The 25,273-nt window shown below is 45.0% G+C and overlaps 1 protein-coding gene and 1 long non-coding RNA gene across 7 annotated transcripts in view; one reads left to right on the top strand and one right to left on the bottom strand.

Moving 5' to 3' along the window:
- CARS2 (cysteinyl-tRNA synthetase 2, mitochondrial) overlaps nt 1-25,273 on the bottom strand; it is a 57,275-nt gene that overhangs the window by 31,398 nt on the left and 604 nt on the right. For 2 of the 6 annotated variants that reach the window (XM_012751969.2, XM_012751970.2), the window contains exons 1-6: nt 22,218-22,499; nt 21,927-21,977; nt 17,199-17,316; nt 9,190-9,261; nt 8,981-9,086; nt 5,146-5,229 (exon numbers count right to left, since the gene is read on the bottom strand). In XM_012751969.2, the coding sequence (XP_012607423.2) occupies nt 5,146-5,229; nt 8,981-9,086; nt 9,190-9,261; nt 17,199-17,316; nt 21,927-21,977; nt 22,218-22,438 (652 nt within the window). In that variant the 5' untranslated portion in view covers nt 22,439-22,499. Of the gene's footprint in view, nt 1-5,145; nt 5,230-8,174; nt 8,269-8,980; nt 9,087-9,189; nt 9,262-17,198; nt 17,317-21,926; nt 21,978-22,217; nt 22,500-25,273 lie in introns of those variants that run through there. The other 4 variants (XM_020290253.2, XM_012751968.2, XM_012751972.3 and 1 more) reach the window with 4 other exon arrangements.
- On the top strand, nt 22,501-24,988 carry LOC142874798 (uncharacterized). Its single transcript, XR_012922415.1, has 2 exons — nt 22,501-22,829; nt 24,230-24,988. It is a non-coding gene; the product is annotated as an uncharacterized LOC142874798 (long non-coding RNA).

Below are 25,273 nucleotides of genomic sequence, written 5' to 3'. Positions count from 1 at the left end.
CTAGCAAACCCGCCCATCCCAGAGGCGCCAGAGCGCGAGGCGCCAGCTGAGCGGCCAGGACCGCAGCCCGGAGCCACGCTGTTTCTGGGATGGACTGGGTGCCCCCACGCGTCCTCCTTCTTTCTACTGTCGGCTTGTCAGTGACTGAGTTTCAGGGTAACTTTTCCCAAAAAGGTAAGAATCAAATAGAGTGAAGAGGAAATTACCACACATCCCTAGAAGGGAAACTGGGGAGAGGAGATCAAACTATGTGTTCAAGGCTACGCAACGAGTCAGTCTCAGGCTCTCTTTACGTTCCAGAATGAAGAGAACCAAGGAGCCTGTCGGGCTCTCAGGACACACCACATCTGATCTTTCAAGGGTTTCCCGCCCATTCTAGTGAGTCCTGCAGACAAACCTGGTGCTAGATTAAATGCTGCACTGGCATCCAGCTCCGAGCCCTGCAGCTGTCTCCAGGCTGGCCGTTCCTACTAGGAACAGTCCCCGCGGTGAGGAAGTGAGCACGTGCAGTCAGCTCGGCCCCTCCCCAGGCACACCCACGTGCTGGGCACTGGGCACAGGCCAGCGCGAGACACACAGGTCCACATAGCTCAGACAGTCACGAAGGGCATGTGTGACACTGAGGGAGGACTGAGCCCGCTCTGCAGAGGCTGGTGCGGGGTGAGGTCAGGAGGAAGGGGCTGGGACTCAGCAGGTAAATGGACAGGAAGGCAGCTGCCTTCCCAGGGGAGGGGCAGCCTGGACGAAGGCCACATGGGACAGTTTGGTGTGAGAAGAAATGCACTGCAACATGAACAGGGTTCTAAAAATCGCCATTCCAGCCAGGCGCGGTGGCTCACGCCTGTAATCCTAGCTCTCTGGGAGGCCAAGGCGGGCGGATTGCTCGAGGTCAGGAGTTCAAAACCAGCCTGAGCGAGAGCAAGACCCCATCTCCACTATAAATAGAAAGAAATTAATTGGCCAACTAATATATATACAAAAAATTAGCCGGGCATGGTGGCACATGCCTGTAGTCCCAACTACTTGGGAGGCTGAGGCAGTAGGATTGCTTGAGCCCAGGAATTTGAGGTTGCTGTGAGCTAGGCTGACGCCACGGCACTCACTCTAGCCTGGGCAACAAAGTGTGAGACTTTGTCTCAAAAAGAAAAAGAAAAAAAAATCGCCATTCCCTAAAACACACTTCATTTTCCACGTCTCCCTGTGTGGAGCACGGCTCCCCGTCCTGCGTCCTGGGTCAAAGCGCGGACATGCAGCGCAGCCCTGGCTTTGACAGTCTTGCTCAAAGGACTTTTGGAGCTTGTCTGTGGAAATTGCCTTTGAATAGTCCCAACAGAGACAGATCCCCATGAAAGGGAAGAAGGGTGAGGAGGTAGGTGCGTGGCATCAGGAGGCACAGACTCTGAGCTAGAGTGGCTGCACCACTGAGGGGGAGCTGCCTGCCCCAGCCAGACGACCTGTGTTCAAAGCCTGCTGTCCTGTCTGACAGCGCACAATGCCCCTAACACCTCCTCATCTGAGTGTTCCTGTAGGCATCTTATCAAACTGTGATGAATTTAAAGATGTTGAACTTCTGTGGTGTAGACACTGATATTTTTTCTGGGTCAGGCAGGACATGCCATGTTTTTACTGCCAGCAAATGACTAGGCTTTAAAGAAAAAGCCCTCTGGGCACCCAAGCAAATAGCACAACTCATGCAGAGTGCATGGAAAATTAGAGAGCCTTCACATTTTAATGACAACACATTATGCCAGAAGAAAATGGAGTCATGTATTTATGAGACTTAAGGGCAGAAAATGTAGCCAAGGATTTTATTTCCAGCCAAACTGACTTTCATATAAAAGGGCACACAATGTGATTAATGGGCAAAAATTCAGGGAATATTGTTCTCAAGGAAGAAGACTTCCCTCAGAAATTGCTTCAAAAACAAACAGCCGAGGAGCTGACCTGGAGACAGTGGGAGGGCAGAGAGTGGGCACGGCAGGAGGCAGCACGGCCAGGGGCACCGATGCGTGGACCGGCAACCGGGTCCAGACAGGGGGGAGGAACCTCCTAACTGTGGCCGGCCCTCACAGGCGGGGGCTGGGCACGGCTGGAGGATAAAGCAGTGGCGGCCTCTGGGCCCTGCCACACCTGGGATCTGCCATTCGGGGGAAAAGAGAGATAGGATGCAAAAGAGAACAGGTGATTACACCCCGTGGTCCTGCATCTGACGATCAGCGTGACCTGATGCAGCATCTTGTTCTTATGCAGATACACTTATTTATTGCCTCAGCCTACTGAAAAGGCCTGCAAATGACAGGTGATAGCAATGAGTAGCCTTGCACCCACACCACGTTCTGGAAACACCATTTCCCACTAAAGAAAAACAGGTGAAAAGGAGAAAAGGGTTATTTAAAGATGAGCCTGGGGTGTCTGGCCACGGCAGGCAGACAGCAACAGAATTATCAACTACAACTGGGCTGAGTTTAAAGGACTTGGGAGTCAACCAACAGCAGCTCCCATTGGCACAGGAAGGGACAATTTGAGGACCAATAAGGATGGCGATGGCGCAGGGTTAAAGCACAGCACATATGCTTGTCCGTGAGTTCCTAATGATTAACAAAAGCTAACTGGTCACCCTCAGAGAATGATACGTAAACCAACTCTTCATTTTGATAACTGGTGAATAAAGAAGAAGACTTGCGCATTTATATATGCTGCCTTTCCTATACAAACTGCACCACTGAGAAACCAAATAACAATCCGTCTGCACAGAAGTATTCCAGCAAATAAACAGAGTGATAGAAGGGAAGCACCACTGCGCAACCTCTTTCGCCGTGAAGGCTGCCAGCCTAGCACAGCGAGGCTGCCGACGCAGGACAGATGGAGCGCACCGGCTATAAAGTAGCCTTCTCCAGAAATCTAGAACCGGATTAGGCCTCTAGGTGAAACTACCAATTCGCAAAAAACACAGGTCAGAGGAACTGTCACACATCACCACGAGAACAGAATCGGCAGACCCGCAACTGAGGAAACTCCGGGAGATGAGCGAGCCGCAGGGGCAAGTGTGGCAGAGGAACACACAGACCAAAAGCATCCACGACATACAGAAATGTGGAACAGTCAAGGCTAAACTGGTGTTTAGGGACAGGTGCTTGGGTAATAAAACCGCTCAGAAAGGTGAGCAGGTGACCGCCGTCACAGTTGGGGCGGCTCCGGGTGGGGGCAGGCAGGGAGCGGATGTGGGCCCCGGGAACTACAATCCACTGCCACGCTGTCTTCCAGGGTCTCCTCCCACCGGAATTCAGTGAACTGGATATTTTTTATATTGTTTTCTATTATTGTGATATTATAACAATTAAAAAATTTTTAAAAATGCACTATTGCTTGAAAATGATATACACCAAGGCATTAAGATATTTTTACCATATATAAGAATGAGTGGTTTTATTGTCTTTGTTTCATATAATGTTTCCTAATTTTTGAACCGTTATAAATAATATAAATATGTTGCTTTCCTTTAAGAAAATAATTTTAATTTTAAAAAGTCCTGCTGTGAGGATGTGGAGCGATAAGAACTCTCATTCATCGCAACAAACGGGAATGCACTGAGAACGGCAATACGAACTCAAAACAGTGCTGCATCATTGGAAGATGGTTTGGCAGTTTCTTACAAAACTAAACATATTCTTACCATATGATCCAGTAATCTCACTTCTTGGTATTTACCCAAAGGAGCTGAAAACTTACGTCCACACAAAAATTGGCACATGGATGTTTATAGCAGCTTTATTTGCAACTGCCAAAACTCAGAGGCAACCAAGATGCCCCCAGTAGGTGAACGGATAAGCTGTTGTAAATCCAGACAATGGAATGGTATTCAGTGTGAAAAAGAAATGAGCTATCAAGCCATGAGAAGATATGGAAGGAGCTTAAATGCACATTACTAAGTGAAAGAAGCTAATCTGAAAAGATACATACTGTATGATTCCAACTCTATGACTTTTTGAAAAGGCAAAACTATGGAGACAGTAAGATCAGTGGTTTCCAGGGGTGGGGGTGGGACTTAGTGCAGGCAGGGGACTACCATGTAGTGACACTGCATGGTAGACACACGTCAGCATGCATTCATCCAAACCCTCAGAATGCACAACGCCAAGGGTAGACCCTCATGTGAACTGCCATCTTGGGTGACAGTGCTGTGTCGATAATGAATACAGAAATGGGCCGCTCTAGTGGGGATGGAGACAGTGGGGGAGACTGAGGGGAGGAGGTAGATGGGAACTCTTCGTATCTTACTTTCAGTTTTGCTGTGAACCTACAATGGCTCTAAAATATACAATCTATTAAAATTGAAAAAAAACGATGACTGTTGCTGATGCAAAAACGTATGACTCTCAAAAGCAAATCCTCTACTTCCTAAGGTACAACCTACACCTGCTTGTAACCAAAGCTCCTGTCATGGACAAGCCAGGATTTTCAGTTCTGGCCCTTATGGGGAGAAGAGCAGGATACTAACTACTCACTGGGTAAAAGTAGGAGGAGTCCAACAATGCTATTAAGGATTAGATTGAAATGGCGTAGTTTACGAGACAGGAAGGTAAAGATAGAAATAACCGAACAACTTGTCTTTGGGGTTTTTGTTTGTTATTCTTGTTTGGTTCCCTTAAACAGTAACCTTTAACAATTATCTTTAATTTAGTTCTATACACTACACTTATTATTTCTTCTTCATAAAAATGATTTTGACCTAACAACTTACTGGAAAAAAAGAGAGGACACAGAATAGATTCAAATAGGTTGTGAATTTGACACATGATCAAAGCAAGACAGAGAAAAGTGTTAAAACGAGACACCAGGGGCGTGCGCATTTTTGTATGTACAGAAAACCCTGAGAAGGAGGGGAGATGAGTGACCAGCGTGGCCTTGGGGAGCTGGGTGCTGTGGAGGAGGGGAGGAAGAGGCTCTCTGCTTGCTGTTGGAACTTTATGCTGCACAAGTTTTATCAATTCAGAGAAAGCAAATTAAATTTAAAACATGGCTGTGATCAGCCTACAGCCACCGTCACCGTGTCTGAGTGAGTGGGGTCCATGCTCCAGACTTCACAAGAACTGAGATGTACGGCAGAGGTTTGGGGCCCACAGGGGCTGGGCCCAGTCAACCCACCTGGCTCTCCAACCGGATCCGAGGCCACGCTGACTAGTTTGCCATACTCGTCTCCTCTAGACTTCAGATCGAAGTAGACATTGCCTGTTTCATAAAGGTAATTATGAATCCATCATTTCTTGGTGTAAAATATCAACACCTATACGAGCTTAATATCTAACAAGTAATTAGTATTTAAATACAGAAAATGACATTTGGCCTTATTTTGGCCCCTTTTAATAAATATATACACACACATACACACACACATATATGTATTGATACTTTAGAGATGAGGTCTTGGTATGTTGCCCAGGCTGGGATGCAGTGACTAATCACAGGTGAGATCACAGGGCACTACAGATTTGAATTCAAGCTCAAGGCATCCTCCTACCCTAGACTCCAGAGTAGCCAGGACTACAGGCACATGACAGCATTCCCAGCTTATTATCGCTCTGTTTTAGACAGAGTCTAGCTCCGCTGCCTGGGCTAGAGTGCCATCCTGTCATCAGAGCTCACAGCAACCTCAAACTCCTGAGCTCAAGGGATTTCCTGTCTCAGCCTCCTGAGTAGCTGGGACTACAGGCATGCACCACCACGCCTAGCTAATTTTTTCTATTTTTTTTTTTTTTTTTTTTTGAGACAGAGTCTCACTGTGTTGCCCGGGCTAGAGTATCGTGGCATCAGCTTAGCTCATAGCAACCTCAAACTCCTGAGCTCAAGCGATCCTCCTACCTCAGCCTCCTGAGTAGCTGAGACTACAGGCCTGTACCACCATGCCCAGCTAATTTTTTCTATATATTTTGATTTGGCCAATTAATTTCTTTCTATTTTTAGTAGAGACTGGGTCTTGCTCTTGCTCAGGCTGGTCTCAAACTCCTGACCTTGAGCGATCTGCCTGCCTTGGCCTCCCAGAGTACTAGGATCTTTTTTTTTGTTTAGTTGCCTAGCTAATTTCTTTCTATTTTTAGTGGAGACAGGGTCCCACTCTTGCTGAGGCTGGTCTCAAACTCCTGACCTCAAGCGATCCCGCCTCAGCCTCCCAGAGTGCTAGGATTACAGGTGTGTGCCACCATGCTCAGCCCCAGCTTAATATCTCTTTAACCAGAATTAAAAACAATACTATAGTATAAAACATGCATTTGGACACGCGTGTATGGGAGTGAGAGTGAAAACACAGACGTAAAGTTCTTTGTAACGTGTTGAGACAAACTTTTTTAACAGAGAAAAGTGTAATCATTGGCCTTCATTCAGCTGAATAAAGGCTTTAAGTTGCAAACCAACTAACAAAGACACTACTTTACCCAGATCTCCTAAGACTACTGTTGTACTTAGGTTAAAACACCCTCTGGATGCTGAAGTACCTGGGCAGCTGTTCCTTTGCTGAGACACCTACAGTCTCAGACCATGGTCCAAAAATAACCTTTGCAAGAGACCCCTGCAGAGCCAGGGCTGAGCCCTGCCACGTCCAACTATGAAGTACAAGGAAGCAGAGCTGAGGAAACGCTCGGAGTGGGGAGCTCCACCAAGAAGAGACCACTAACCCACGCCCCCGGGCTGGCCTGTGTGGCTGCACACAGCACGTTCCTCCCCAGGAAAGAGACGGTGCCAGTCAAGGTCGTGGACAGGCCACCCCCAGCATCAGACCTGCACCCACCAACCACAGTTAACAACATGTGGTTGGCATCAGGGCCCAAGAGTGGGTGTAATCTTTAGCCTTTACAAATTTTTAATTTTGAATCTTCATGTTCTTTATACTAATTCGTATCTGTACTAGCCTTACTGAGGACACTGGTCTTGCCAAGATCAAGGAAGCTTCTAGACTGGTAAACACGCCAGCACCAAGGACCAGCACCACGTCCTCGGTGTGTGGGGACAGGGCAGGCCCTAGGCTCAGAAGTCCCTGGTAGGAGGAAGGGGCAGAGTGGCTTCCAGGAGCCCCGGTGTCCCCCTGTGCGTTCAGACTTGACTGCTGGGCTGGAGCCAGGTGCTGGGGCGCAGCCACGGACGGCGGAGGAGACTCGGGCCCTGGGAGCCCCGCGCGGCAGTCAGACGCAGGCAGTGCTTTAAGGATGCGCCCAAAGAGAGAAGCTGCTCCCTTAAACAGAGAAAAGGAAAATTTCCCCATTCCTTTGTTTCTGTTATCAATTTGCTGAATAAATTGCTTTCCATCAATAGGCCAAAGATCAAATTATAGCCAAGCCCTTGTGGAGCTGTAACAAAGTTCAAACCACTGGGGTGTGAGTGAACCTAAGTGTGTTCTGCATCACTGCTACTTACACTATCATTAAACATTTATAATAAAACATAGAAGTAAAACAATAAAACAAGTAGCATTCATTCCTAAAGCATGTGAGGATGCAAACCCTAAGCACCACAGGAATATCCACCAGTTTATTTCTAAAACAGAAGCCCAGGTTTACATGTCTTATTTCAAGTTACACGACAACAGAAAAATAATTCCTTTGTGTTCTGGAACAAACTCCAGTCCAATTGCCTAAGTTCTTTAAAAAATTTTTTCTTGGAAACAAAATCTAAATAGGCCAAGTTAGCACAAATAAAAAGCCATAGTACTCCCACAGGGGTAGGTACCAGTGCTCCAGGTCAGACTCAGGAAGGAAGGTGCCGGGAGGCCTGTGAACAGTGTCCGGTGTCGTGCTTTATACTTTGTTATTGACTTGCAACAAACAGTCAACACGGCACACCTGCAGCCCCCGGTGGGACAATCTAATGGGTTACCCAGTAAAGCAAGAGGTTCTTAGGGTCTGAGAATTTACAATCTAGATGGGGACAAAACGTGCATACACTAAACAGCCAACTACTGCAGCATGGACTTGGCTACCAGATGGTACAGTACAGGTACCAAGGCTAAGAAAGACAGTTCACTTCTAGCTGTGGCTGGTGACAGAGGACTTCCCGTAAGAGATCAGTCTGTAGTGAGGGTATGCAGGACGAGAGGACTTGGACTGAGAAAAAAAGGTGAGAAGGGGCAGGTCCGGTGGAATTCAACGAGATCACAGAACAGCAACATGCCTAGACACCAGCCTTACCCGGGGACCACCTGAGAAGCATCCTTCTAGCCAACAGCACTGCCCATAGGAACTGACAGTGCAAACCCCGATGTTCTGTGTGACAGCTGGCCCTGCTGGTGTCTTGAAGGAGTCCCTGAGGAGGGGAAAAGTGAGCAGACTGGGAGATTAAGAGACTCACTGACATACGCACTCTCAAGAAACACCCTTGAGTAGATTAAGATGTAGGGACATGGGCGTCGGCTGTGACAGAGATTGGGGGACAGCTGAGTAAGTTTAGCATGGAGAGGACATGGGACACTGTTGGGAATTATTCACTGTCTCGGGCCTTGCGCTGATGTCGGGGCTCCTCTTATCCAGAGCTGCACTCGGAAGACTCAGAATGTGGCCAGCAGGTCATCCTCCATGGCCGGAGAAGAAAGGACAGCCACAGAGAAGACGACCCCGAAGGCCTTCCAAAAGGAGGGAAGGAAGGGGGGTTCTGGAGGGTCTGTGTTTATTTCCAACTTTGTGTTATGAAAATTTCTAAATGAAGATGGATGACGAGCAGTTGTGCAGCTGCCAGCCAGCCTCCACAGGTGCTACCAAGACCAGCTGTCCAGAGGGTCACCTCTTCCTGGGGGTGGAAACCGCATTCAGAGAGAACTGATTCAACAGCTTTGCACAAACACACGACACCACAGAAACCCTAGCGTTTCTGCTGTAGGAATTATATCCAGAGAGACAGTAAAATGTTTGCTGCATTCCAATAACTCATAAATATGTGCCCAGTTTCTCCAAATCCCATCGGTGTTACCCGATAGTCAGTTTAATGATGTAAACCCTACCTTTTGCCGTGGAGTAGGCGTGCCCACGAGCAATTATTCCTTCGATGAAAGAGATGATCTGAGGAATGTTTTCGGTGACCCTCAGATACACTGTGGGCGGCAGCACCTGGAAGAAAGTGGAGCTGTGAGCTCGTGTCGTCTGCAGCCCGGGGCCAGCGGCTCCTGGGGCCCGCCATCCCGCGGCAGGAAGACTAGGCCGCACGCGTTACCTTCAAGGCTGCCATGTCTTGCTTAAAATCTTCCTCGTAACGACTGGCGAGAGAAGCAGGCGATATGTTCATCTGCAGAAGGATCAGATGAGCACTGCAGTAAGTCTGGAGCATTCACGACGGAAACATAGAGCGGCGAGAAAGCCCACTGGCCCAGCCAGGGCACGCTTACTCCGGCTGCCTCCCGTGGGCGGGTGGCCGCGGGGCCCTGCTGTGGCTCCCACCAGGCCTTGCTGACTCACGACGGGGACTTTAACATTAGGCACCAAACTTACACCAAAGCCTCAGCTAGTCTAAAAGGCTTATGACCTTCTTTTCTGGTTAGAGAGAAAGGGAATAAATAATGTCACAATTTTCATTACATAATAATAATAAAAAAAACCAAACACACCAAAAATCTTCCACTTTTCTAAGACAAGAGCAACATCAATCTAGTCTACACAATGACAAGCAAATTCAGTTTCTATCTCAGCCCTTAACCTTCAGGAAGAAAACAGCCAAAAATACATTAAGAGGAAATCGCTAAAGAAATATTTTGAAAGTAATTTACCACACTAAGAATAGGACTTTAAGGGCAATCTGAAGTCCCGCAGGCCCCACTCTGGGGATGGGTCAGACCGCCGAGGCCGTACACCTGGCTCTGAGTGTAGTTGGTCAGGGGCACGTGTCTGCAGTCCCTGCAAGGTTCTCATGAGAGCCTGGACACAAAATGAGGCCCACTCGTGTGATTTCTGACTTTTCACCAGAAAGCACTCCACAAACAGATGCACAGGCACCATAAAGTTCTGAAACTGAGCCAGGATTCCTATGTGTTGATCTGGCACAAGTGCTCCCCGAGCCACCCCAATTCAGCCAGCATTTACAGTGCACCTGCTGTGTGCTAGACTCTCGGCGGACCCACTGCACCCATAGCTCTGGAAAATAGCTCTCCTCATTTGACAGGTGGAGGAATTTCTGCTCTGGAAAATTAAGAAACTTCCTTAAGCAAAATGCCACATGGGGCCAGGTCCCAACCACATTGCCCTGAGGCCCACACTCCCCCAGCCCGGGGCTCTAACACGGCAGCCACCCTAGAAACCTCAACCAATGACTATGCGCTGAAGGAAGAAATCTGGTGAACTAAGTGCTGCTACCAGGTGTCTTTTGAGCTTTGTAGTTTTGTACAATCAATAATCTAAACCTCTCAGCCTTCAGTATCTTTGCAACACAGAGCTAATTCCACCTAATAATCCCTTAGAAGGGTATGAAGATTCAATGTGCATACAGGTAAGACAACCTTGTAAAAGAAATACACAGTATTTAATATCACTATCAAAGAAAATATACAGAGCCTAGCATATAGGTGGTACTCCAATCCCTTTCTTGGGGTATAGCTTTGTGGCAAAACAGACCTTATAAAAAATAGATCAGTTAATTTATATCCTATCTAGAGGATCAAAAGACCAAACAAAAAAGCCTAAAACTAGTGTCCTCTTGCCACTTCAGAAGGTTCAACTACAATGGAATTTTGGACAGAAAGATCAGGAAGCTGCTTTACCTTTAATTTTTTTTTTTTTGAGACAGAGTCTCACTTTGTTTTCCCAGGCTAGAGTGAGTGCCATGGCGTCAGCCTAGCTCACAGCAACCTCAAACTCCTGGGCTCAAGCAATCCTCCTGCCTCAGCCTCCCAAGTAGCTGGGACTACAGGCATGTAGTCTACAGGCATGTAGTGCCACCATGCCCGGCTAATTTTATATATATATTAGTTGGCCAATTAATTTCTTTCTGTTTATAGTAGAGACGGGGTCTCACTCTTGCTCAGGCTGGTTTCGAACTCCTGACCTCGAGCAATCCACCCGCCTCAGCCTCCCAGAGTGCTAGGATTACAAGCGAGAGCCACCGCGCCCGGCTTACCTTTAATTTTAATTAAAGGTAATTACTTCCCCTGGGAATAAATTACTATATAGGTATTATGCCCCTGACGCAATACACTCTGCAGGTAATTTATTCCCAAAGGAATTTAAGTGATATAAAGGGTGCCCAGACCCAGCTTCCTTCCCAGACGGAAAACACTGTGGCCAGTCGTCTCATGAGCATACACATGTGTATATATGCTTTTGTGTCCTTTGCTTAGAATCCCCACATGTGGCCTGGTGTCCACTCTGCTCTGCACTCCTGGCTTCTTTTCCTAACACACAGAAACCCAGAGATCTGTCTGTGCTATATGCACATTTGTCAAACTGTACCTTTGTGAGTAATATATGCAATCTACTATAGGTAATTCTATAATAAAGCTGTGGAAAAAACATATATATATATATATATATATATATATATATATATATATATATATATATATATCACACACACACACATACACACACACCAAAAATCTCCTATAGCTTTTTAAATGTTTTAATATCTGGTAATAGTCCCTCCTCAATATTCCTTTACACACTTTTCCTATCCTTGCTTTTTTTTGCTGCTCCATATAAACTTTAGAATTATCCATTACTGGTTCTGAAGGGGACGATCACATATACACATACACATGAACACGCACACACACTTTAAATGACACATCAGGTGTGACATTCCCCAAACAAGCAGCTCGCCTTTTTCCACACACGGCTTCTCTGGCTCAAACAGCACAACGCCAGAAAACACTGCTCATGAATGCCCTCATGACAAACTGTGAGGGGAATGACTATCACTGCGAGTGCTGGGGAGAGGGAAATCATATACTAAAAGCCACATTATTAAATTTAATATTTAAGTAGCTGATCTTGCCATATATGTGGATAGCACTGTTTTTTCTCACTCAACATGAGGTAGACAAGTGCTAAAATAGGGTCCCAGTACTTATCATTTCAGGTTACCTTCCAGGTCCCCTTATCAGAGTAAGTCATCTTAAGTCAGCTCTCTCCCCACCAGGGAACCCAGCTGGGCTGGACCTGCCGCACTCAGACCATGTCCAGCCTTTCCTGAACATGCCACCTTCTTCCCAGAAAGGCAGGGCAATGCATGCCAGTGTCCTGAAGCATGAAGAGTAACCGTGGCTTGAATCACTCTGAGACCTTCATTATGACTTTTCTCAACATAAAATGTTACTATGCAAATATAGCACACATGTCTTTTTTTAATTCCTACCCAGACTCATTTAAAACCTCCTGTGGTTTTTCTCCCTGACAACCTATGAAATTATGCCAAAAATTAAAGTCAAGGGATCAATTCAGAAAAGTATAATATAATTTACAATATTTTAAAAACAAGTCTTGGAGTAGATGGCATGAAAGATATCACCATCATCAAAACTGCTTGCATTAGAAGCCACCCGAGTGTCCACTGGTGGAAGAACGAAGAAAGAAAATGTGGTGCAGCCTGCCCTCCCGTCCTCAGGTTCTGCATCCATGGATTCAACCCACCTCCAGTGGAAAGTATTTAAAAAAAACCAAAACACAAATTCATTGGAAGAATATGCAACAACAAAAAATTGAGAGAAAAAACATTTTTAAATCAATAATAACAATACAATAAAAATATAATTTTTAAAAAACTACAGTATAATAACTATAGATCATTTATATCATATTAGGTATTATAAGTAATCTAGAGGTGATTTAAATTATATGGGAGGATGAGTGTAAATTAAATGCAAATACTGGACCATTTTATCTCAGGGACTCAAGCATCTGACTTTGGTATTGGCAGGGTCCTGGAACCAAACCAATCCCCGGAACATAACGAGAGAGACAATGCACACAGTGGAACAATAATCAGCCTTAAAAAGGAAGGAAATTCTGACATAGGCTACAACATGGATGAACCTTGAGCGTGATGCTCAGTGAAACCTGCCCGTCACAACAGGACTAATCCTGCATGACCCATTAACATGAAGTTGAAGCCAAATCCACAAGGATGGGGAGGAGAAGGAGGGCAGCGGAGGGGAGGGGAGGGGGGGATGTCAGCGTTCCATGGGTGCAGAGTTTCAGTTTGGGAAGATGAGAAAGTCCTAGAGATGGATGGTGGTGACAGCTGAACAACAGGGTGAACGTATTTAATGCATTTAATTTAATGTATTTAGTGGTTAATATGGCAAATTTTACATTATGTCATAAAAAAGGTTAAAAAATGAGAAAAATAAGTTTTTATTTTACCTTCAAAAATAAAGCTGGCATTAGATACAAAGAGCCTTTTCACTAAATACTAAAATACAGATGTTTTTATAACTATGGATTTCAGATGCATGGTTTATTCTATTAAAATAAAACACTAGGCTAGGCACGGTGGCTCATGCCTGTAATCCTGGCACTCTGGGAGGCCGAGGCAGGAGGATTGCTGGAGGTCAGGAGTTTGAAACCAGCCTGAGCAAGAGCAAGACCCCTTCTCTACTATAAATAGAAAGAAATTAATTGGCCAACTAATATATATGAAAAAAATTAGCCAGGCATGGTGGTACATGCCTGTAGTACCAGCCACTCTGGAGGCTGAGCAGGAGGATTGCATGAGCCCAGGAGTGTGAAGTTGCTGTGAGCTAGGCTGATGCCACGGCACTCACTCTAGCCTGAGCAACAAAGTGAGACTTTGTCTCTAAAAAAAAAACATTATTTTGAGGAAAAAAATATTCAATCCATCTTGGGACCTTGCCCTATAACAAGTATGGAAATTTCCAGATGTTAAAAATTAAACACTCTCTACAGTTAGGATGCTCAAACCAATTCTACCAACTTTCTCATATTCTAATCATTATAACATTTTTAGAAAGTTCACACCCAGTCCCTCCTCATGGCTTCCTGAAAGCCTTCCTGCCTTGGACCCCCAGCTCTCCATCCGCTTCTCCCACGGCCAGCCCAGCCTTCTTGCCGTCTCCCCACCTCCTCCACGATGCCCTCCCAGCACACCTGGGCCTCGACTGCCTCTTGGTGCCACAAGGCTCCCTCCAGAGCCTGAGCAGTCTCCGCTTCCACCACCTCTCTGCCACCAGGACACGGGGGCTGAAGTTTCTACCTCTGACTTTGAAGACTTGTGAGAGGCCTGAAGTCACCAACCACCTGCCTTTCAGGTGCTGACTGGTACGTGGCCGGCAAAAGCCCTGAACTGCTGACTGTCCTTCTTCACCAGCCTGTGTCCTCACACATCACCTCGCTGTGGGGTTGCCTTGCAACCAGGCATTCACGCACAACCTTGCACATCACTTGTCTGCCTTCTAAATCCATCTAACCCGACCCTCAAATGCTAGAGCTGAGGACGTGAAGAAATACCTTTGAAGGCAGAGCCAATTTTCAGCACTGCCAATACTTCTCTCAACAATCTGACTCTAAGAAAAGTTCTAAGACATAAAATAAACTGTTCCCACTTTGACTCAGTAATTCCACTTTGAGATATACATTTACAGGGAAACAAAAGAAAAACATATATATTCATAGCAGCACTCTTTTCAACAGCTAGAAACAATACAAACAGTTAAGAATGGGGAAGAGCTAGGCAAACTGCTCAACAGCCACACACAATAGGATACTACCTAGTGATTAGAAAGACAAATCAGTAGAAAATAGGAATATACAATTCCCTCAGAATCTTCCCCAAAGACCTCCTCACACCATTACTCTAAGCAGCCACACAAGAGGTAAGAGAAGGGCCCTGTTCACTTAACAAATGAAAGTTCAACCTCCTTTCAGATAAACACCCCAGCCCAAAAGTGGCCTTTTGACTTCTGAGTCAATATGCTTTAGTCACTAGTTTTGTCTCATTTCTACATTAGACTGCCAAAACCCCTGCCCAACTGATTATTCTAAGAGAGCCTGAGGATACTCCACATTCACAAGAAGATGTGGGGTGTTACTTAGGTTAAAGAGGTGGGAAGACCCAGTCCAATGACAGGCAAAATGCAATCATTCAAATATCACAGACTTAAAGTATACACACACACAAATATATATGTATATCTTAAGAAATCTAATATTTTTTTAATAAAAGGCTATCAGAAACATTGCTGTGGTTTGAACGTATGTCTCCTCGAAAACTTCGAAAAAGCAGTGCAAATGGCAAAGGTATTATAAGACTACATCCAGGATGGCTGCTCACATCAAAATTAGGTCAACTTTACTTAAATTCCTTCATAACATTCAGGAAAAGGAAATAAACAGCTAATACACAAATGATAAACAGCTAATAAACAACTAATACACAAATGAATAGATTATATGCTAAACTGCGCTGAATTGTGAAAATGGGCAAAATGTTTGGAGAGGACGCTGATTAGGAAAAGCGCCCTAACAGTGACCAGAGATGGGGACAGCCATTACAAGACAGTACATTGGGCAGTACAAGAAAGGTAAAGTCAAATGACCCCTAAAGCCCTCTGGCAAGAGGTGAAGTACAGGGTCCTGGGCCCCCAGCCACCTGGGAGAACCCAGGGAGACACCCCCAACATCTTGCTAGCCTGCCCTCAGGCTCTCAAGGACACCTTCATCCACTGAGTCTTCCTGAGGCTCCATGTGGGGCCAGACTCCACAGAGGCTCTCAGCCTGCACAGGAAAGAGATGCTTGTGCTACCTGCCACAGGTACTCAAGCCGTTCTCATCAGGCAGAGGGGTCCCGCCTGGAAAGGGCCAACGTTGGAAGCCCTGGGCATGCGGCCCTGTTCTCCAAGGTCTGTGCTACCTGGAGACTCGGCTCAGCCTTTTGACACCTTCTGTAAGATGGGACCACTCAGTGGATAAACTCGGAGGGTCATCCTACACAGTGAGACCATTAAGGACATGAGATGGGAAACTCCTACAGACAGAAGGAGACTATGGAGAAATAACAGGATTCTAGAAGGGGTCCTGGACCTAAAAAGGAGGTGCTGTGGGAGGGGGCGGCCTCTGCATGGGGCCTGTGACTGATGGCCTTGTCACCAACATCAGCTGCTGCATCGATGCCCAGCTCTTGACTGAGAGCATGGAGCCACACGTGTGAGGCCTTGTCCCTGAAGATGCAGCGTGCAGAGAGGACGGGCAGCATGCCAGAAAAGTCTAAGGACACACAGAGAGAAGGTGATAATGCAAGGACAACAACCAGGAAATCCAGGCAAACGGGTACAGGAGTTCTTTGACTGCTCTCACAATTTTTCTGTAGATAAGAAATTATTCCAAAAAAGTTTTTAAATTTTGAATAAAATGTGTTTTAAAAGGTGCAATGAGGTCTGCTCTGCCTAGCACACTCAGTGGTTCTCAGACTCAAGTGGTAATGAATGTAAACACTGTTAAGAGACATAGAAACAGGCCGGGCGCCGTGGCTCATGCCTGTAATCCTAGCACTCTGGGAGGCCAAGGCGGGCAGATTGCTCAAGGTCAGGAGTTTGAAACCAGCCTGAGCAAGAGCAAGACCCTGTCTCTACTATAAATAGAAAGAAATTAATTGGCCAACTAATATATATATATATGTGTATATATATATATATATATATGTATATATATATATATAATGAGCCGGTCATGGTGGCACATGCCTGTAGTCCCAGCCATTCGGGAGGCTGAGGCAGGAGGATTGCTTGAGCCCAGGAGTTTGAGGTTGCTGTGAGCTAGGCTGATGCCACGGCACTCACTCTAGCTTGGGCAACAAAGCGAGACTCTGTCTCAAAAAAAAAAAAAAGAGACACAGAAACGAAAGTCATTGTTAGCTGAAATAAAGTATGTTCAGTGTCAAGGATTGGTGGCTCTGATCCCCTCAATAAAGAGAAAGTAACTTATTTTCCTTGGTGGCTGAGGGGACCAGGGCAGGGATTAAAGGCTCGAGCCAGGAGCCTGCCACAGAATGAGGAAAAGCATCAAAAGGCTCTGGCAGCCACAATTCAATTTCCTTCACTAGGACAACAAAGATTACGCAGATAACCTGTCATTGTTTCACGTCATAGTTATACTCACTGGGCCACATATGGACAGTAAGCTGTGAGAACTACTTGTAAAATACAAATGAGAACCACCGTCAGGTAAGATTCAGAACACTGATCAATAACATTACCATAAATGTAAATCTTGTCTGCTTACCTCATTGGCCCGTTGGATTATTTTGTCATCCACATCTGTAATACCCATCACCATGACTATGTTGCATCCAAAAACTCTGGTTAGGATCCTTCGAATTATGTCAAATCTCACATATGAGCTAAAAGAAAAAAAAGTCAGGATGTCTTTAATACACAAAGTTGTCATTGTTTTCTTATTTTAAAAAATGCACTATATTTTCATATGCTGCTACATGACCCAACTGTGTAATACACTTGACAGTTTGAGTGGATCTAGTAAATGGAAAAGCCTCTTCACGGACTGGACACTGTGGGTCCAAATGAGAAAAAGTATTGCACAAATTTCAGGGCACAATATTAGCATTTTTAGTTTTAGAGCTGTTGTTTAAGTGAATTTACATCTGTTTGATCATATAAAAATACACTCATATTACAATCTCACTAGGTAGTTAAAATACTGAGAACTTTAACCATTTCTGTTCATATTCTAAGGAAATTCTAATTTTTCACTCTGACAAAATACATAAAAGCAAATGATGACAAATCAAGTGTAATCCCATTAAAGATATATAAGATTACTCCTAAGAATGTATACACCAATGCAGACTATTAAAATGCCAGCTTAATTATATACTACATGGGCAACTCAGACTTTTAAAACCAAAGGGGTTTAAAATCCATTTAAAATCTCAAGAACCTGGGTTCCCATAAAAGCAACCTTAAAACTCAAGGTCAGCTAATCTTATGCTCATCTCTGTCATCCATGTGGCCTCTATAAATTTGAGTTCATAAAATTGTTATTGTATCACTTTATCTCCCACCCAACCCCAACATAGCTGAGGCCAAATCTCCAATCCAGTGACAAAGCTATCGTCAAAATTCCTTGCCAAGATACATAACCTCTTAAAGCCTTAGTCTGCTTACTTACAAACTGGGCAAAATCCCAGCAACCCACAGGATCACTGTGTACAGTCTTAGAGCCTCTGCAGCACTTGAGTCTAAAAACACAAGCTGTTATTGCTATTATCGTCACTATGCCCTTCATTAGTCTTGAGTTTGGAGGCTCTACAAGAAATGAGATTTAAAAGAAAAATTAGCCAGGCTTGGTAACTCATGCCTATAATTCTAGCACTCTGGGAGGCCGAGGTGGGCGGATTGAGCTCAGGAGTTCAAGACCAGCCTGAGCAAGAGCGAGATCCCGTCTCTACTAAAAAAAAAAAAAAAAAAAAGAAAGAAAGAAAGAAATTAGCTGGACAACTAAAAATACATAGAAAAAATTAGCCAGGCATGGTGGTAAATGCCTGTAGTCCCAGCTACTCGGGAGGCTGAGGCAGAAGGATTGCTTGAGCCCAGGAGTTTGAGGTTGCTGTGAGCTTGGCTGATGCCATGGCACTCAACCCAGGCAACAGAGTGAGACGAAAGAAAGAAAGGAAAGAGAGGGAGGAAAGAAAGGAAGGAAAGAAAGAAAAGAAAGAAAGGAAGAAAAAAGAGAAAGAAGAGAAAGAAAGAAAAGGAAGGAAGGAAGGAAGGAAGGAAGGAAGGAAGGAAGGAAGGAAGGAAGGAAGGAAGGAAGGAAGGAGAAAGAAAAGGAAGAAAGGAAGGAAGGAAGGTGGAAGGAAGGAAGGAAGGAAAGAAGGAAAGAAGGAAGGAAGGAAGGAAAGGAAGGAAGGAAAAAATTAACAGGAACCTAAAGCAAACAAAAACAAGAATCAAGTCACATTCTTGGCCCTGAGGAGCACGGGATGTCCCAGAAGTGCCCTGCATGGCCTTCTGCAACTGGAGGCTCCCAGTTGCTGTGGGCGGGCTGGGACCACAGTGGCATGCACACACACCCTTGCAGGCGTCCGGCACTAGGAGACCTCAGCTTCCTTCTGTGACTCCACTTGACCGTGTGACTGTTAGGCAGGCTCTTTACGCTCTGGTCCCTGCCCTCCCGCTCCATCAAGGGAGGGTGCAAATCTGGATTATGATGCTTGCACGTGTGGATGATGATGGCTAAGACTATTGTCAGCGCTAAGAGTCTTCACTCAAAACATTCCAATGTGACTCCATCTACTGTGAGATAAAACCCAAATCGTTTGGGCCAGAAAATACAACACCCTCCCCAATCTGGCCACAACCAACCCCCTCACCTTTTCTCCCTCTCCTCCCCTATTTGAGACAAACTGGCCAATGTGTTCTCCCCCAAACAGGATTTGCACCCCTCTGCCAACCTCTTCTGGAAACATCAGAGGCCATTTTTCAGGGTGTCTCTGTCTACTTAATTGAGCCTAGGTATCCTCCACATTCTCGCTCAAATTCTGCCCTGTGTAGTAGGCACTGCCCTGCCCTGCTGGAGCTGAAATAATTAGATCACAATAAAAGTTAAATGATTGAGCAAATAACCACTGAAGCATTTACAGAACTGAGACAACTGTGGAAAGGTGGGGAAGGACGACAGTGGGTAAGGCAGAGCACAGGTGGGGCAGGGACACCCTCCACACTGGGGAGAGGACACGCCAGGGGGTAGTCCCAGACCCTGGGAAAGCCCCACGTGGCCAGAGCTTACAACATTCATTCAGCTGTGCACTTAAGACTTGTACTGTTTTCTGTATTTGTAAGGGCAAATACACATTGAAACTGTAAGACTAGATTCTCCTAGCTGGAAATAAGGGAAGAGACTCCTTTTCAATGTGTGTAAGTCTTTCAAATGGCCAAAATAAGCCTCTAGCCAGTCTCACAACTCAGGGAACTTTGAAAACCTAGAAACCATCTCTGAAATGTAGTCAAGGAAAACGACACCCCATTTCCCAGTGTCAGGGAGGAGATGGGCCTAACTTGTCATCTGGCTCCAAATTGTTAAAACCCACCTAAAACAATGGGTTGTGCTGTGGCCTGAAAGTCTGTGTCCCTCGCAAATTCATGTGTTGAATCCTAACCCCAAGGTGATGGTATTGGGAAGTGGGGCCTTTGGGAGGTGATTAGGTTATAGGACAGAGACAGGGGATCAGTTATAAAAGACACCTGAGAGCCTCCCTCAGCCCTGTCGCTTCCACCATGTGAGGACACAGCAAGAAGGCACCATCTATGGACCAGCAAGCAGGCCCTCATGAAATACTGAATCTGCTAGTGCCTTGATCTAGGCTTCTCAGCCTCAGAACAATGAGATGTAAATTTCTGTTTAAAAGCTACCCAGTATTTTGGTATTTTGTTACAGCAGCCCAAATGGATTAAGACAGGTGGCATCCCCAAAGCTCTTTGAAAGGGTGAGATTTCTGTCTTTGCAATCATTTCCTTCTGGTTTAATATTTATTTAATATGAAAATCATTTTCTTTTTCTTCTACCTTTGGGGAAAATTTGCAGGTTGGAAGGATATTTGGTTTTTAATATTTCCCCAACATATTTTATAATTCAACAAAGACATCAAAATATGCTTTTGATAATGAACTGTGAGTTAGTCCAAAGGGAAGGAAAAAAAATACAATTCCTAGACTACTTTATTTTTGTTATAAGAAAACTCAAAGCCGGGCTCGGTGGCTCACGCCTGTAATCCTAGCACTCTGGGAGGCTGAGGCGGGCGGATTGCTCAAGGTCAGGAGTTCAAAACCAGCCTGAGCAAGAGCGAGATCCCGTCTCTACTATAAATAGAAAGAAATTAATTGGCCAACTGATATATATATAAAAAATTAGCCGGGCATGGTGGCACATGCCTGTAGTCCCAGCTACTCGGGAGGCTGAGGCAGAAGGATCGCTCGAGCCCAGGAGTTTGAGGTTGCTGTGAGCTAGGCTGACGCCACGACACTCACTCTAGCCTGGACAACAAAGTGAGAGTCTGTCTCAAAAAAGAAAACTCAAAAAAGGTTCCCATCTTGCTGGATGATATATCATTTTTTTAAAAGTGTACAGAGTAAATGTATAACTTCTTACTTTTAGTTTAGGTCTGAACAATAAATACCAAGTTAAAAATGTATAAGAAGTCATTTTCATATACTATATTTACAAAATGTAAATATACAAAATATTAGGAAACTTTGTATAGTAACTTTGACAAACATAGAAAGCACTATGTCTTACAGTCAAGAGGTCAAGAAAGAAAAATTTTGGCAGAGAAATCATCTTCACCCCAGTTCCAACACTTTTTCAATGTGTGCCCTTGAGAAAGTCAAAGTAATTGTGGAGCCCTATGACACATCGAATGTCAGGTACGGTGGTAAGCAGCACTTTGTGGGCATTATTTACTAAAATTGTTGTGAGGATTCAAAAAGATGGATACTATTATCATCTCCATCTCCAAGCAACAGTGACTTGTCCAAGGCTGGGAAGCTGATGAGGGTGGGGACAGGAATTGACTTTGGCCAGCTAGATGCCCCGGAAAGGTCCCTTTTTGTTGGTGGTGGTGCTTCTTAAAAATGTTTTACTTCTCTTTGCTTTCTTAAAGTTTTCTTTATACCAACAAAGTGAAGGCAAACAAATGGAAGGGTCTCTTAATGTCATTAAATCTACTAACAAATATTTAATTCTAAAACAGGTCATTTTTCACTGCTTCACATTGCTGCCCTGAGTTTCCTCCCCTATAAAATGGGTACAAATGCTCAGAATCTCTCCAGGAACTAAATGAGACTATAACGTGTGCCCACAATGCCTGTCACGTAGTGACTACTCAGGACTCTTAAGTTGCCTTTTGAGGAATGAAAAAAACCTGCAAAAGGCTTATCCTTTCCAAAATAAATGGTTTCCTGAAATGTGAAAATTCGAATCCAGGAGACTCACCAAGCATGGCCAAGGTGTGCATGATCATATACAGTTGGTCCACAGCTATACCTAGGAACAAAGTTAAAATCCAAGTGAAGCATATTTGCAAGAAAGAGCATTCAACTGTCATAATGATCATATAATCACTACTTTTAAGTAACCTCTTGTGGCGGATGCACAGCCGAGGGACTATACCCAAACCACTCAATTCGCACCCAACCTGTGCGGGCAGTGCACACACCCCAGCGTCGGGAACACTTCCCGGGAGCCCCGCGCCGCCCCACACCGCCGGTGCCCGCGCACACGCACCAAGAGGCGGCCCCGGCGCCAGCCACGATCAGGGGTTCCTTCTTCCCAGTGAGGCTGTTGTGCACCTGCACGCCCGTGTCCCGGCCCGCGGGCCTCAGCCAGGCCTGCCCGCGCCCCGCACTCGCCGGCCGGCCCGCGTGCCGCGGCCAGCCTGGTCTCCCGAGGCCCAGCGCGGCCCGGAACAGCCGGGCGCCCAGGCCGGGCTCGCGCGTCCACAGCATGACCGCGGCGGGCGCCGGCGACAGCAGCAGGGCGGGGCCGCGCAGGAGCAGCCCTGCTCCCGGGCCCCGCCCCCCGCCAGGCCCCGCCCCCCGCCAGGCCCCGCCCACGCCCGGAAGAGGCCGGCGGCCGGCGGCGCCCCTCGGGCCCGGCCTGAGGGCTTGGGGGCAGGGCGCGCGCCCGGAGGCCGCAGGAAGCGGCGGATCGCGCGCTACCTTCCTGCTGGCGCGAGCGAGCTGGGCGTCCGGGCGGCGCCAGGGCCGGCTCCCGGAGCACGTCTGCACCCCAGGGCACGGATTGCGCCCGGGTACACACAGCACGTGTGCACCCCAACCCTCAGTCCTGGAATCTCGGGATTCAACGTCCCAAACAAGGAACTTACCAATTCATCAAGTACGTGTAGCTGCAAATGTTTGCTTGGGATTCATTTTAAGGTTAAAAGTTCTATCATACCATATCTTGAGAATCCATTCAAATTTTCTCGACCGACATGCCCCTATTGGGATCTTGCAATATAGTGTCTACGCCCCTCCCCCCAAAAAAACCCTTTGCTTTTGCAGTACTCAAAACAGCACAGAGGTTCCTCCGTTCTTTTAGTGTGCTTTGATGCCCCATTGAAAAGCAAATGATTAAGTAGAGACAAACAAGTTTGTCCTAGAGTACTTAATGTTTTCTGAATATCCAAGAGTCCAATTCTACAATTCTGTCTCAAGCTAGACTGTAGTCTAATGTAAACCTGTTCTAATGTATAAGGCTAAAATGTTAGAACCTGTTGTTCAGAATTAGGAGACCCTATACTGTAGGTCAGTGCTAACCACTCATGTTCCCTAACTAAATTCTCCTGGAATATCACTTCCTCACCGCCAGTGCAGTACTTAAGTTATTTTGTAATTGTCTCGTTTCTAGTGCAATGTGTGTTCCTCTCCCTGAGCACTCTAGATTGTAAATTCTTTTGAACTTATCACTATATCCTGCACTAAATTCAGAAAAGGGCTTGTTGAACGTTGTTGAATTAATCCCTCATGAAATCCACCTGTTGTGCAGGTGGGAAGAAATCTGGGCAGTGAAATACCTGATAGAGAAAGCTCTGATTCAGATATTAGAAGTGCCAGTAAAAATGGCAAATGAACAAAAAGCTCGGCTGCAATCTGTGAGAACACTAGGAATGCAAGGAAAGAGCTAAATTCAAAATTTGGAAACATATATAGTAACACTGAAGACCAAATCTACACATGAATCTGGATAACAAGCATATTTGAATTGGCCATAGAAAATCCTGACTTTAACAATGGCATCTTCTGTCTTCAGAAAATTGGTCACGTACGTGTTCAGTCCTTTGCTGGCAGCAATTCTATGCTTTCCCAAGACTTTCGAGGATCATCAAAACAGTTACAAAAATAACCCATTATTTAATGATTATTACAAATATGACCTTTTGCATATTGAATATTAAAGTAAAGTAAAATGGACTGGGAAGCTTTATTACCATATATAACAAAAAAGAGTATGCTCTTAATTTGAAGTTATCTACCCAATCTAGGTCAGAACAAGGAAGTGTATTAAAATTATCAACTCCAAAATATCATGAATGCCATTTCTTAATACTTAATGACAACAACCAAATGTACTCCATTTTCTTTCAAGGCAAAATTTTGTAAATCCAAAGTAGGGTACATTATGGTAGCATATTGTATAGGGCTTTTCAAGTTTAAGATGAATGACTTAGCATTTATTTTTAAGCATCTCAAAACATTAATAGTTTTTTGTTCATCTGTTATATTTTATTCCCATAGGTTTGAGCATCTCCAGCTGAACTAAAAATATAGTTTTAGAAAAAAGTCTGGACATCTATTTTTGCAGTATACCACAAGGAGCAAAACTGAAACAGCCAACATTCTTCAATGTTTCTTCAAAATTAAGCACTTTTCCATAGTGGCATATTTAAAATGCACCATCAGAGTTAAGTCTGTTTTAGCTACTGGGCTTCTAAGCTTGTTAAGAAAACCACTATGTAAAGCCAATAAAAAATAAAATATTTTCTTACTTTTTAGTCCTAGAGGTGGATTAAACGTCCTACGGAATGTAAGCTCCTTATTGTCTCCACAGCGCACAGAACGGTAGCTGGCGCATAGTAAGGCGCTCCTAAAGTATTTCTCACTGATTAAGATGCCTTTTTTGTTTATGTATATGTAAAGTTCATAAACAACGAAAGAGGAAAGAAATGATTTGTCACATATTGTGATTTTTTTAAAAAATGATAACCTAGGTCAGACTCCAGCTTGATTATCTTTGGATAATCAAAAGGTAAATTATTTCTAAGCTTTATTGAGATCAAATAAACACTATTAATTCTAGAGCCGATAAGTGCTAGGATTAAGAGAACCTCTTTCTTGCTATTGTACTTTTAAATTGCTTATATGTTCTCTGAGGAAAAGGCATAATTTTTCACATTCAACTTTGTACCCCCTCTGTATTCCATACGTTTCTGTTTCCACAGAATGTTATAGTCTTTTGTGCAGACTAATGGCCAATAAATGTTGGGAGAAATGAAACTTTTACTCATTTGCTTTTAACTGGGCCAAGACTGGAAGAAGCGTGAATCTATAAGTAAAACTACCAACTATTTCTCCAAATATCAAAGCGAACGCTCTCCTGATACAGGGGTAAGATGAAAGTGCCTAAGAATGAAGATTAAATCCGCTTCAGAGTGTAAATAGTACTCATCATTTAACACTGCAGCAACGTTCCAATGTGAACAATTCCAAATAAAAAACGGCTCGATTCAGTCTCATTTGCTGTGCTGACATCCATACCATAAAATACAAATCGCTGGAATG

The sequence above is a fragment of the Microcebus murinus genome, chromosome 13 (genome assembly GCF_040939455.1).
Source record: "Microcebus murinus isolate Inina chromosome 13, M.murinus_Inina_mat1.0, whole genome shotgun sequence".
Lineage (NCBI taxonomy): Eukaryota > Metazoa > Chordata > Mammalia > Primates > Cheirogaleidae > Microcebus > Microcebus murinus.
This window is presented reverse-complemented; position numbering and strand designations above follow the sequence as displayed.